Genomic DNA, 13717 nt, shown 5'->3' on the forward strand with positions numbered 1-13717 from the left:
TTGTGCTTCTTGCAGAATTTTAGGAACTGAGGTTCCTTCCACGGTATTCGTCCATCTCCCTACATCTGAGTTCTTGTACATAGCAGAGGTGGGTTCTGGGCTTCCCCGTGTCCCAGCAGGAGGGAGAGGAAGACTGTGGGGCAACGTGCTCAGTGTCTGTAGGCCTAGAGCCAGAGAAGACTCACGTTCTGCCACTGGCTTTCAGCTGGGGCCATCGAAGTCACATGGCTGGTGGCCAGAGAGGCTGAGAAGTGTCCTTTCTAGCTACGTGACCGTGTACCCAGTTACAGCTCATTTGCTGGAGGAAATGAAAACAGATTTGGGTGAGCAACTGATACCCTGCACCAAGGCGCTTAACAACTCTGTTACTTGTTGAAAATAATATTTCAAATAAGGAGTTAAGCATCTTTGTTCTAGGAGAAGAGAAAATAGAGTTGTTGCAACACAGAACTTGAGTTTCCCGTAAGGGGCCAGAGTTTATTGGAAAGGGAGGGTCCTTTAAATATCAATCTTCAAATCCAGGTAAAACTTAAGAGAGAAAGGAAAAGATAAGTAGAAAGCAGCAGAAAGGATGGGAGATGTTGAAAGAAGTGACTCCTGGTTAACAGTGTCCTTCCGTGCTCTCACCCAGCCACTCTGGCTGACAAGAAAGTCTTAGCATTACTTTGTACTTGGAGACTTGTAGCTCCTCTCCTATTATTTATAAAGTATTTAATAGGTTGTTGTAGACTGTAGTCCCCTCCATGTGTTGTAGAACACCAGAACTTACCTCATCTTTACAGATTAATGGGTTTCATTTTGGTGTTTGTACATACATACAACATACTGTACTTAGACTATTGCGTCCATGTCACTGCTCTGGCCCTTTCTCTCGTAGAACTTACTGCTTCTATCTAACAGTGTTTGGGCACCAGCCATCCAGTCATGTGCTGTCTCCACTCCTTGTCCCATGGCCTCTAGTGACCAATATTATTAATTTTAGTTGATTTTTTAGAAATCTGTGTATAAGAGAAAACGTGGTATTTGTCTTTCGGTGTCTGGCTTATTTCACTTAATATGATGTCCTCCAGTTCTACCCATTTTGCTGTAGTGGTAGAATATTATTCTTTTTATGGTAGACTAATATACTACCATGTATATCTGCCACATTTTCTTTATCCATTTGTTATGGTTTGGATCAAAAATATCCCCCAGTGGGCCGGGGATTTAGCTCAGTGGTTCTGCCACCTGCCTCACAAGCACAAGGTCCCGAGTTCAATCCCCGGTACCAAAAAAAAAAATCCCTCAAATGTTCATGTAGTCAAAGGTGGGGCTTTCAGAAGGTGATTGGATCATGAGAGCACTAACCTCATCAGTGGTCAATCCATTAATGAGCTTATAACTGACCAGGCTATCAGTGATATAGGAGAGGTAAGTATAACACTCAACCTGTGAGATGTCAGGTCCAACAATTTCGCATTCCCTAAAATCAAAGAATGAATTCTAAGGAACTATAGAGATTAAGAGTAGAAATACTGAGAGAGAGAGGGAGAGGGAGAGTGAGGGAGAGGGGAGAGAGAGAAGAGAGAGAGAGAAGAAGAGAGAGAGAGAGAGATAGAGAGGGCTTCTGGGAGATAGGAGGAGACCTGAAAGTGGGTTACAGCAGACCACACTTCACAGAGGAAGTTTTATAGAGCACTGTCTCGAGGTGGGTATAACATGGGTCAAAACTATGATCAACCAATAAGATTACAAGTATAGCTGCTTAGGCGGTATTGATCCAGTGGGGAAGCAGGTCATGTAGCAAGTGTGCGCGCAAAGAACAAGGACCTTTTTAAGGAAGGGATGGATCTGGAGGTCTTGGTCACCCACCAGAGTGACTGATGTCTGTTTAGACTTTATTGGACCAGGTGATGCCGGTTATCTTGTCCCCTGGGGAGGCATGTAGGCCTTGTCATTCTGTCTTTATATTGAGCCCTGGCCTCCAACAGATGTGCCTCCAGCCACAGTTGTAAAGTGTTTTCATCTTTTGCACTGAGTGTCTCGAGGGCCTAGCGCTGTCTGACTGCCTCGAACATTTCTACCTGACTTAACTGTCTAAAATCCTAGGAGATGGGCCCAGTTGAGGAATTAGATCCCTGGGGATCTGAGTTCCAAGGGTATATTGTGTCCCTAGCCCCTTCCTCTCTCTGTCTCTCTCTCTCTCCCCTTGGATCCCACGAGTTAAGCAGGTTTCCTCTGCCAGGCCCTCTGGCCTGATGTTTCTGCCTTGGACCTAGACAACCATGGACTCAAACCTGAAACTGTGAGCCAAAATAAACCTTTCCTCCTTTATGCAGTTTGTGTTGGGCATTTGGTCAGAGCGATGAAAAACTGGCTAATGGACCATTCATCCATTGATAGGCGTCTAGGTCGATTCCCTATCTTAGCTATGAACACGAACTTATGACCAGGAGATGGAGACATTAATAACTCTGAGTTGACCAGTACATATTACATAAATGTATTGGAAATAACACTCTGTCCCCCCAAGAAAACTTTATTTTAGGGTGGTATACACCTGTAATTCCAGCACTCGGGAGGCTAAGGCAGGCCAGCCTGGACTGCATAGTGAGTTCAAGGTCAGCGTGAACTGCATAGTGAGACCCTGTCTCAAAAAATCAAACCAAACCAAAAAAAGCACTTTATTTTAAAAAAGAAAAGAAAAGGTTGCTTTGTAAATTAAATGTAACCCCTTTTCTGGCCTGGTAAGGACAAAGTACACTGACTTCTAAAAACTGTCTTTTTTGGGAGCAGTTCCATTACTTCACAGCATAAAAGAGAAGGTAGAGATGAGGAGGAACTGCACAGGGGAAACATCATCTTGGAGTTTCTTTTTAAAAAATGAAGTTTGTTCTGTGTAAAAAAGAAAAGAACATACATAGTCATTAAGATTACTACTGACATGTTAATGTCACCAAAGCGAAAACACAGGTAAAATAACTGAGTTTCTCTATTTAAAAGAAAGTACTTCAGGTAAACATTTACTAAGAAAGGAACTTTTCTGAGCAGAAAAAAGACAACCAAGTTGGGAGTAAAGATCCAATGGTATAGTAAATATTGTTAAATGCTTGCAAAAATTTCCTCAAATTCTGTGTGCGTGCGTGCGTGCGTGTGTGTGTGTGTGTGTGTGTATGTGTGCTTAGCAACTGCTAAAAACAATTAGAAGTAGTAAATGATGTCTTGAGTTGCTGCATGGTATTTTTTAAAAATCTGCAATTTTAGGTTTGCCAAGTAACGTTCACTGAGCAGTTTTGAATGAAAGTAATGCTCATATGTTTGATACTGGGGTAATCTTTAAGAGAAGGCATCAGCTTCTGTTTTTATAAGTAACCTACTGCCTAACTGCCAAAAATAGCTCAGTTACTTTAAGCAGATGGACCCAAGTTAATAAAGAAGAAAGTAGAAGCAAGTTGAATTCTCAGTTTTTATTTTTCCCCCCATTAAAATGGCAAAATAATTAACAGTATATGCTTGGAACCAAATTTTGTCTACGTGCTTATTCATAAGGAGCAACTTCTAAGAGATGGGATTTGTAGATTGAGTTGGTGGTATCAAAAGCCAAGGTAAGCTGCTTAAAGTCCAACTTTCTAGTTGCACGTATTAAAATAAATTCTGCATTATTGAAATAGAGCTTTTGATTTTCAAAAGATAATTAAATTGTGGTAAAACATGAGACTACAGAAACTTATTTGGTATTGCTATCTGAAGAGGGTGGTAAATGGTGATGAAGGTTTTAATTTATGTAAGTAGGTCCTTGTCAGACAGCAGGAAGAATACAGGTTAGTGACGTTCATATTCTTATGCTTTCCAGATTCCTCAGGGGTCTTGAGGTGACAGTTAGGGTGCTGCTTTTCTTTTGTTTCTGACATTGAAGATGATGAATATTTTGATAATGCAACAATGAATTATTATTTATGAAAGATTTTGAAGAGAAAGGTATTTCTTCACTATGCAGAACTGTTCATACATTGTTGAGCAGATTACAGTAGAGCAAATGAGTCCAACAGATGAAGGAGAGGGATATCCTGAGTTTTTTAATTGGGAAAATTTAATTGTAGGGTTGTTGATGCTACTAAGATTTTCTTTTTATTACTTCCCATTAGTGATAATTGTACCTGGCTCCTGTCTAGGAGCTGTCTGTATCTACAAACCACCCTCAATTCTTTGATTCTTGATTTTGATATTTCCATTTTTTTTTCATTTTTGTTTATTTATTTTTGTATTTTTGAGACAGCATCTCACTATGTAGCCCAGGCTGGCCTTGAACTCATGAGGATCTTTCTGCTTCCCAAGTGCTGGGATGCAGATACTGACTTTACCCTTTGTGTGACTTGGGCAAATTACTTAATCTCTCTCGTTTTCTCACCTACAAGTGGGAATAATTACCACCTACCTTGTAGGATTGTGATGAGGACTCAGTTCATGTGTAAAGGGCTTGGCAAAATATCTGGTACTTAATGGTTACTCAGTAAATGTTAGCAACTGTCATTATTATGGTAGAAAGATTTTGAAAGATCATCTACACTAGTTCTTGCTTTCAAGTGGTCAATATCTAAATTATCAAAGACTGTTTTCTAATTTCTGCATCAAGAATGAAGGACCATTTTCTTTTTAATGGTGCTTGCTTTACCAAAAAACAAAAAACCAAAAAAAAAAACCCCAAAAAACCAAAAAAAAGAAAGGTCAATATTGATCTTTAATCAGATGTGAAAAAATGTTTGAAATCATAAAAAGAAATATAACCGTAGCTACTTTCAAGTTAAGAATCGACCTCATTTGTTAAATGGGATTTAAAAGAAGCAAATACATAAGTCATTTGATATATTTAGGTTAAGCAGAATAAGTGAAATGGAAATAAGAGATGTGGAAGAGAAGATAATGTTAGAGAGAGAAGGAAGGACAAATAGAAATAAGAAAAGTAATCAGTAGAAAAGGAGAAAGATTCAGATTAAAAAAAAAGAGGTTGTCCAGTATTGACATTTTTCCTTCCCTTGGGAATCCACCTCAGTTTGTCCTCTATGTCCAGTTTAGTTGCTGCTATTTGAAGGCAATGTATTACTCCTTTTGGTTATTTTCCATTGCAGAAATAAATTTTCACCATCAAGTCATGTAACATTTATTGGACATACATTATATAAAAGTATGTTCGCTCAGAATACCTATCACTAACATACATATATAAATCATATTTTTGTGTATTTATTTTAAGACCAGCAGTTCTGTTCCCTTTAGCTATTCACCATAATCACCATTAAACATTTGAAGAGTTTCTAAATACAGAACCTCTATCTTCTCTGATACTTGTCTATTTACACTTTCAAGTGTGAGAAGAATAAATGTAGTTATTTACAAAATACAGAAAATGTTTTTTAAAAAATTGAATGAAATGTGGTCCATTCACTTTTTCCTTGGTTTTTACTTTGGTTGTATGTTGAGTTGATGGATATTGGACTGGAATGATGAGTGTTCAAGGATGGGTATTTGATGATGTCAGGGGACTGGGGTAATGGCTTGCATGGAGATTACGCGGCAAAGCCACACATTGATTACCTCGTCTTATTAGCTGATGGAGACATTGGAGGACAAGATTGCAGAGCTTTTAAGCCTGTACAGCTCCCAGGATCTGCTTCTAAGAGCTTGCTAATTGTCATTGCCCAGAGGGACTGTGTTAAGAATAGTGGTGGCTCAGTCCACTAATATACATCATATGACTGTGTCACAGTAGTTTCCTACATCCTTGGATTGTTTAGGTAAGGTTAGGACTTTCAGATCCACCTGAATTTCCCTTCATAGCGATTATGGGATTCTAAAATAAATCCTATTTGTTTACTTATTATTGCTATTTTTTTGTGGTACCAGGGATTGAATTTAGGACCTTGCCTTGCGAGGCAGGCGCTGTGCCACTGAGCTAAAGCCCTGGCCCTTGTTTACTTACTTTTGTCTTACCACTAGAATTTAATTTGACTGAGATAGGTAGATTTTTGTTAATTAAACTACTGCCCCCCCCACATTGTTTCCAACAAAATATCTTCCCTAGGTGCTTATAGGTTGCCAGTTGATGTTATTTTATATGTCTTTGTGCTAAGAATGTTTTAAATTTTGAATGCTTTCTGCTTAACAACAGTTGAATACATACCCAAAAGGGAATTTGAACATGAAACCCATGTTTTCATGAATTCTTACTCTTGCAACTTAAAAATTAACATCAGGCTTGTTAGATGCAAGTAACCCAAGCAGATAAGGCCTTCACTTGTAACTCAAAACTCCCACAAATATTTGAGAGCTTTTAAAGTCTAACCCTAACCCTAACCCTTTGTTCTAAGAGGATAATATAAGAACTTCTAATTTTTGAAATTGTGTTGTGTTTGAAATTGAATTGTGTTGTAGAAGTGAACTACAAAACACTATTATAAACCACTATCCTAGGCTCCTTCCTTCAAGGCATGCCTGCATGGGGGAAAGCAAGGCAAACAGGGATTGGGAGCCTCGTGGAAAGACAATAGAGGGCTGGGAGGTTGAAGGTCAGGTGCCAGGCTTGTCAGTCCTTGTTCCTGAGTGGAGAAAGGTAGGGGCCAGATTCTATCAGAATGGACCCAGGGAAGGAGAAAATTGATGCAGCTGGATGTGTAATGGGAGGCTTGGAAAAAGGTGAAGATCTGATAAACAGAAGAACCCACTGGAACTTGACCCAAGGTGCATTCTCCTTTGAGTGATATGGGGGTAGGGACACTGTTGCTGGATGTGTAGGGATTCATATGTAATCCTAGCTTTTACTTGGGACCTTAGTGAAAAGAATGCATGGTCATGGGAGTGTAAGTGCTGTTTATTAACTTTAAACTCTGACTCAACCTTTGGAAGGAAAAATGATAGACTGTTGTGCTGATTATAGAACATACCAGCTTCGGCAGTATAGACGTGTAGGTACAGCAGATGGAACTTAGGCAGTGGAAGGGTGGGAGGGAAGACGGCAGGAGAGGATGAGGCTTATTGTTTCAGAAATTTAGAAGACGGATCCTTAAGACTAATGCAGTAAACGCCAGCATAAGTGGGTAGCTTGGGTTACCCCTGGTTGAGGGATTGGGACTGGTGGTATCGCCACGCCGAGAGAAAAGGGGGAAGTGATCTCTCACGGCAGGACTTCAAGATGACTTTAAGACCTGTCTAGAAGTAGATAGATCATATATAAACATATTATTTGGAAATACGAGGTGTCTTTTTTCAATATACTCATGATAAATGGAATTCGGGCCCTGATGGTTCAAATACAGACTGCAATAAAGGGACTGCCTGTTGTGCTTTGAGCTTGGTTTAGGTGAGAGTCTTTATACTCCCAGAGTTGAGGGACAGAGGAAGAAATAATAAATGCCAGTTTAAAAATCTCTGCACAGGTCCAGGGATGGTAGTGCATACCTGTAATCCTAGTGCATACCTCTGGGAGGCTGAGGCCAGAAGATTGCATGTTCAAGCCCAGCCTGGGCACTTTAGCAATTTAGCAAAAACCCTGTCTCAAAATAAGAAATAAAAAAGGGCTGGAGTTGTAGCTCAGTGTGAAGGCTGTGGATTTAATCCCCAGTGTGCCAAATAACAACAGCAGCAGCAGCAGCAAAAAACAAAACAAAATAAACAAACAAACTGTCCATGAGCGCGGTGAGCATTGAACAATGGAAGAGCGACCGCCTGTGGGTGCTGTGGTCACAGATGCAGGCGCCCACTGTTAGAAAAGAGGCGAATAACGCTCGCCCTTCCTGAACACTAAATGCAGACAGGGGTCACAGACTGGGCGGCGTGAGGTGAAGTGGGGAGGGATAAAGCAGGGCTGACCAGCATGCTTCTCTTTAGGGTGGAACTAGGGGCGTTGAGCTGGGCATGGTGGCACAGGCCTGTAATCCCAGCACTTCGGAGGAGGCTGCGGCAGGGGGATTGAGAGTTCCAGGCCAGCCTGGGCTACATAGTGGGTTCAAGGCCAGCCTGGGCTACGTAATGAGACCTTGTCTCAACAAACAAAAGAACTGGGAGAGGGAGACGATTACTATGTTACCTGATAAGTTCTGTATTGTTGGTGTTTTAATCTTCTGCAGGTATGAATTTGATAGAAAATGTTCCTGTAAATATTTGCATTCACCACCTGTTATCTCACCCCGTGTGCTGGAGTTTGGTGGACAGTGTTGAGTCAAGCAGCCTTTGCCTCCCAAGTTGCTCATAGTCCGACAGAGATAAGGAGCTAAACAAACCAGAAAAAAAGCATAATAAATATTACGACTTGTGATTGATGCTATGGGTTTGATTTCAGAGCACATAAAAATGTTAATGCTGCTTATATAAACTTAATTCTTTACTAAGTGACACTGCACTTGTTTTTACAATATAATGAATTATTTGGGAAGAGGAACAATTCTTTCCTAAGTAGCCCAGTTTTCTGTATTTAACTGTAAATATACTACTTGGTGCAAATCAGATACACAAATGGAACAGCTGCTGCTTCATTGTTTTGTTCTTTGTTACTCATTTTAATGAATAATTTGAACAGGCTCCAAAACATGAAATTAGACATATAAGCATGCTTTAAGAATTATATCATGTTAGTGTGTTTAAAACCTGAGTGGTGATATCATTGTCTAAATATAGTAAACTTTAAGAAAGTGAATTATTTGAGCTGTTCTGTCCTCTATAAATACTTTGGCAGTAAAACAGACAAGGGATAAAAATTAATCCAAGTATAGAGAGCTTGGAAAATTCCCCCACCTCCTTCCTCCTGACATATGACCCTTGATTACTGGAAGAAATCTTTTGGGAGTCCTTGTTGAAATTTGCCTCTCTAGTAGAGTTCTGAGCAACAGCCGAGACATCGGGAGAAAACATTATAAGCACAGAAGTTTTTGCCTGTCTTCTTTGATGCTTCCTGTTGCTGAGGGTTTTGTTCAAAGGGTAAAGATCCATGAACAGAAGGTGGATTTCAGCTCTCCTCATCCTGCCCGCCTGTCTTAGCATTCACAACAGTCTGAGAACCAAAATATAGAAGTTTGTCTTCCTATATCCTGGGCATTTGCTTATTGAGATGAACCTCTGATTACATCATCTGCCCTGGTTTAGGCTGCTGTACTGTTTCCTCTGTGAGGAAGCTCATGAGGGTCTCAAGCTGATACTGTATCCATATGAGACTGAAGTGATTAGGAACTGACCTGCCCAAATTACCGTACCCATTCACTTTCACAAAGGACGTTAAAATGAAGTAAGTGCTATTTATTTGAGTGCCTTTTTCATTTCAGAATTTTGGGGTATGGATTCTCTCATTTAATCCTTTGACAGTTCTGAGAAGAATTTCTATTGATCCAAGAAGAAGAGTTTTACATGATCATAAATATGGGAGAAAATCTAGCATCACCTCTAGAGATCATTTTGTTTATAATAATCACAAGGAATCATGCATTCTGGTTGTTTTAGAAAGAAGAAATCGAACCACTGGATCACTTAAGGTCAGAAACTCTGTCCAATCCTTGTCTCCCCTTGAGGGATCATTTTCCAGTGTTTTGGTTCAGTGAGTGCCATTTGTGTAACCCTGGCCGGCTGTCCTGCAAATGTGTGTCACCAGTCACAGGGGTGGAGGCCCCTGGATTGCTTGTTTACACAGGTCAGCAGTAGCGCCTGTCTGCCTCACATTTTAAGAAGTGTATGCGTTAGTGGGAATGAACCTCGGACTTAGAGAGTCGGCTGTGGCCGGTGATGAGATCATAGACAAAAGCCACACCCCTCTCTCGACAGAAAGATCCCATGAGATAAGGGTGCTTTCCGAGAGGAGTCACTCTGCCACGCCTGCTGCCCTGAACCAGCGTTGTTCTCTTTCTCTGTTTCTTGAAATCCTCTAACGTGAATCCTGAAATTTCCAGAGCTGTCTTTATGGAAGTGATCTTGTTTTAGCTGTTTATCTCTAAGACATCTGAAAACCAAAAATAAAGGGGCCGGACCATGGCAGCCTAGAAACTAGCAGCCAGTGCATTGTGTTCTTAAATGTTGAGAAAGCCGCATGATACCTAGGTACAGTTGAGAGATACTTGCTTTTCCTTAAAAGGCAATGATGAAAGGTGCACAAGGAAATAGTTAACCTAGGTTGATATAAAAGTTTTGTTTTTAGGCTGACGTGCTAAATAGAAATTCGCCAGTTAGCTCTCTGTTCTTGAGAGACTGATTTGTAAAAGCTGAAAGCGACTTCTTTTTACTTTGTTATTTTATATTGTTCTGCTGTGTTTTTGTTTTTCCAGATTTTGGCAGTGCTTCCCTTTCTTAAAAGTGTCCCCAGGTCATGAGACTCCACTAGGGGGCAGAAAGAAAGGAAAGTTATTAGCACACTTCATTCTCTCTACCTTTTGCCATGTATATTGCTCTTTCTGGACACAGTGGTTTCAGTTTTTCTCTGAAGGGTTTTTGGTTTGCTTTTGTCTGCACTTAAAATGTAGACATGCTGGGCCAGGGATTCAGCTCAGTGGTTCCGCCACCTTCCTCGCAAGCTCAAGGACTCAAGTTCAATCCCTGGTAGCCCCCCCCCCCAAATATATAGACATACTTACACAAATTTAATGGTAATCTGTCAATTCATTGTCACTTTTTTTTTTTTCTGCTTTTCTGGCATGTCCATCATTAAATCACTTAATCTTGATGATTAATCTAAATGATTATTTATTGATGACTGTAACAATGATTCCTATAGGGTTCATCTTCTACTGTTCATGAAAATATTCATTCACTCATTCACATTCAAGTCTCTGCTTTTTGTCAGGCCTTGTATGTGTTCAGTTATAGGAATAGAGCAGTGGTAGGAAAGAGTCCAGGAGACTGAGAATATACAAGCGGCAGCTGTGGTTATGCTATAAGCCATTTGGTGAAGAAAGCTAACCCAGGAGAGTTAACGAAGAGATGCTTGATAGTTTCGCTACTGAGTAGTTTTAATTCATGATTGTTCTTTTTTAAAGTGCTCATGGTGGCTGGATAGTCGTTATGTGGTTGGGGTGGGGTTGGTTGGGGTGGGGCATCACTTGAGAGAAGCCCCTCCTGTGCTCTCCGCTACGTCTAGGAGGCTATCTAAAGAGGTTCTGTTTTCTGAGCCTTCCCTTGTCTTTGCCACACCAAGAATTGAATCCAGTTACTGAAAAGTGATTTCCCGCAGCCAACCCGGCGTTATATGATCTTTAGGAACAGATCATTGCTTTGCTTTTTCTTTGCCAGTTACTTAACAGAATAACAGTGGTGTTTTTGTTGTTTTTATGTCTTTTTGGAAGCTTAGTCAGATTTTGTCCCTTTTTTATTAGTACATGTTTGCAGTACGCAATGAATACATTCATTATGGGGACTCAGTATGTATACATATCACATCTAGGTCATTGCTTAGTCAGATTTTTATGTAGAGATTTTTTTCTTCTCAGCTTCCCCTCAGTTTTAGAGGATAAGCTGTTCTTTGTTTAGTGTAGAAAGCTATATGTGGTCTTTGAAAAAAGTGTTTAAGGTCTAAACATTTATGTGACTATTTCTGTTTTGTTTTTGAGACATGGTCTCACTTTGTAGCCCAAGTTGCCTTGAACTCATGGTGATCCTCCTGCCTCAGCCTACCGAGTGCTGGGATTACAGGAATGTGCCACCGAGTCCAGCTACATGACAGTTATATAAAGGTATTTTCCTGAGAATGTGTTCAGGTTACAGTGCCTATTACAAGCTGAACAATTAAGAGATCTTTTTTCCGGGGAGGTTAGATTTAATCAGTGTATGCTCTATGCATGTATGGAAATACCACACCATTAATATGTACAGTTAATACGTGTTAATAAAAAATGAAAAGATCTTTTTTTCTGGAGTAAGTTTTTCATTGGTTAGGTTTAATGAATCATACTATACAGTATGACAGTGCAGTTATTAGTAAACAAAGTCATAATGCTTTAGTTGAAAAGATTGCATGTATTTGGTTTAGTCAATATTTGTTTATATCACCAGCTGCATACTCTGCTAAGTTAGATGTGGACTGTTAGGACATTCTTTGAGTTACAAGTATATCTGAGATGCTGTACTAAGAAAGTCCTTTTGTAATTTTATAACTTTAAATGCATTTCGTTATTGGGTTTCAGAAAGTAGTGAGGTCTTTACCATTCCTTTTCTAATTCTAGCTTAGTAAGAAAGAAAGTCTTACAAAACGAGAAAAATTAGTTCCAGGGAGGCTGAAGTTCTGGTCTAGTCTAAAGAACTTAGCATGACACTGTTGCAAAATAAAATTTCAAAAAGGGGCGGGGATGCAGCTCAATGGTGGAGTGCTTGCCTAACACGCATGAGACCCTAGGTTCAACACAGCGACACACACACACACACACACACACACACACAAATTTTAAACCTCCTCAGAAAGTCAGGAGTGTGGTTCTTGAAACCAAAGATCTGTTCATACATTCAGCTGGACAAAGTGGCACATTCCTATGATCCTGTCTACTTCAGAAGCTAAAGCAGGAGGATGAGGAGCTCCAGGCCATCTTGGGTAACTCGGCGAGACCCTGCATCACTCAGTCCATCAATCAGTCAAATAAATACAGCTATGTAAAAGTGTATATGGGGCCAGGGATTTAGCTCAGTGGTTCCGCCGCCTGCCTGGCAAGTACAAGGACCCGAGTTCAATCCCCGGTATCAAAAAAAAAAAAAAAGGTGTTTATGAATAAAAATTAGATGAGAATATGGGAAAAGATACTTATTAGTGGTTGTGGGATATGTCATTTTCGTCTAGCTTTTCAGTTGATCTTTTTGCCAGTAGTTTATTTAAAATAAATTTGTTAGGGAAAATGCCTGTACTACTTCTATGATTTTTTTTCTGGAGAATACTTGTCACCGTCACAGCAGTGTAAGAGGCACAGACGCTTGAAGTTTATCACATACAAATATAGGGCTAAGCTTGTTACTCCACGTTTTCCTTCTCTTTCTTTTTTTTAACAGCTGCTGCATTTTTAAGATTTCTTAACATTAAAGGCAGAGGATAAAATTTAAGCCAACCTGATCCAGAAATTAGTATCAAAGTGTATTTTATAGAGACCAAATAGACTTTTTCCTATACTAATAAAATATTTCTGTGAATCCTTGATAATGTTGGTATAGCTGCTCCTGGTGATTCTTATTGATATGATCTTTTAAAAAAATATGCATGCGTACATATTCTGTGTGTGTATGAGTGTGTGGTACTAGGAAGTGAACCCAGGATCTTAGCATTGAGCTACATCCTCAGCTCTTTTTATTTTGAGACAGGGTTTTGCTAAGTCGCTGAGTTATCCAGCCTACCTGGGCTTGAACCTGTGGTCCTCCTGCCTCAGCCTTCCAGAATGCTGGGATTACAGGCATGCAGCACCATGCCCAGCAGCGTTATGATCTTTATTGGGCATATTTTTCCTGTATTTCATTTAGAGTAACCCATTTTTCAGGAACAGAATAAGAATTAGAGTTAATCTTCAACTTCCCTGCGCTCACGTACCAGTTGGGAATGTGGGGACTTTCGCGTAGATGTCCACATTCTACTTGACTTCCTCTCTACATTCCTCTACGACAGTAGTATCTACAGTCTGAGGAATGAGGACGGGGGGTTGGGAGCGCTGGACTGGAGAGTGGATGGGTTGATGGAAAAATACAGGCAGGACATCCTCCTTCAGAACCCGTACCAAGGTCAGGAGCCACCACAAAGAAT

At 40.1% G+C, this 13717-nt stretch overlaps 1 protein-coding gene across 11 annotated transcripts in view; it reads left to right on the top strand.

Moving 5' to 3' along the window:
* The window catches only part of Gab1 (GRB2 associated binding protein 1), a 140953-nt gene that overhangs the window by 55626 nt on the left and 71610 nt on the right, over positions 1 to 13717 (top strand). Inside the window, exon 1 of one of the 11 annotated variants that reach the window (XM_087193332.1) lies at positions 11062 to 11678. The exons of the other annotated variants lie outside the window; for them this stretch is intronic. Within the exon in view, the coding sequence (XP_087049458.1) occupies positions 11640 to 11678 (39 nt within the window). The 5' untranslated portion in view covers positions 11062 to 11639. Of the gene's footprint in view, positions 1 to 11061; positions 11679 to 13717 lie in introns of those variants that run through there. 11 annotated transcript variants of the gene reach the window in all.

This window comes from Heterocephalus glaber, unplaced genomic scaffold, assembly GCF_053883595.1.
Source record: "Heterocephalus glaber isolate CG9 unplaced genomic scaffold, H.glaber_assembly_v1.0 deba00001587, whole genome shotgun sequence".
Classification (NCBI taxonomy): domain Eukaryota; kingdom Metazoa; phylum Chordata; class Mammalia; order Rodentia; family Bathyergidae; genus Heterocephalus; species Heterocephalus glaber.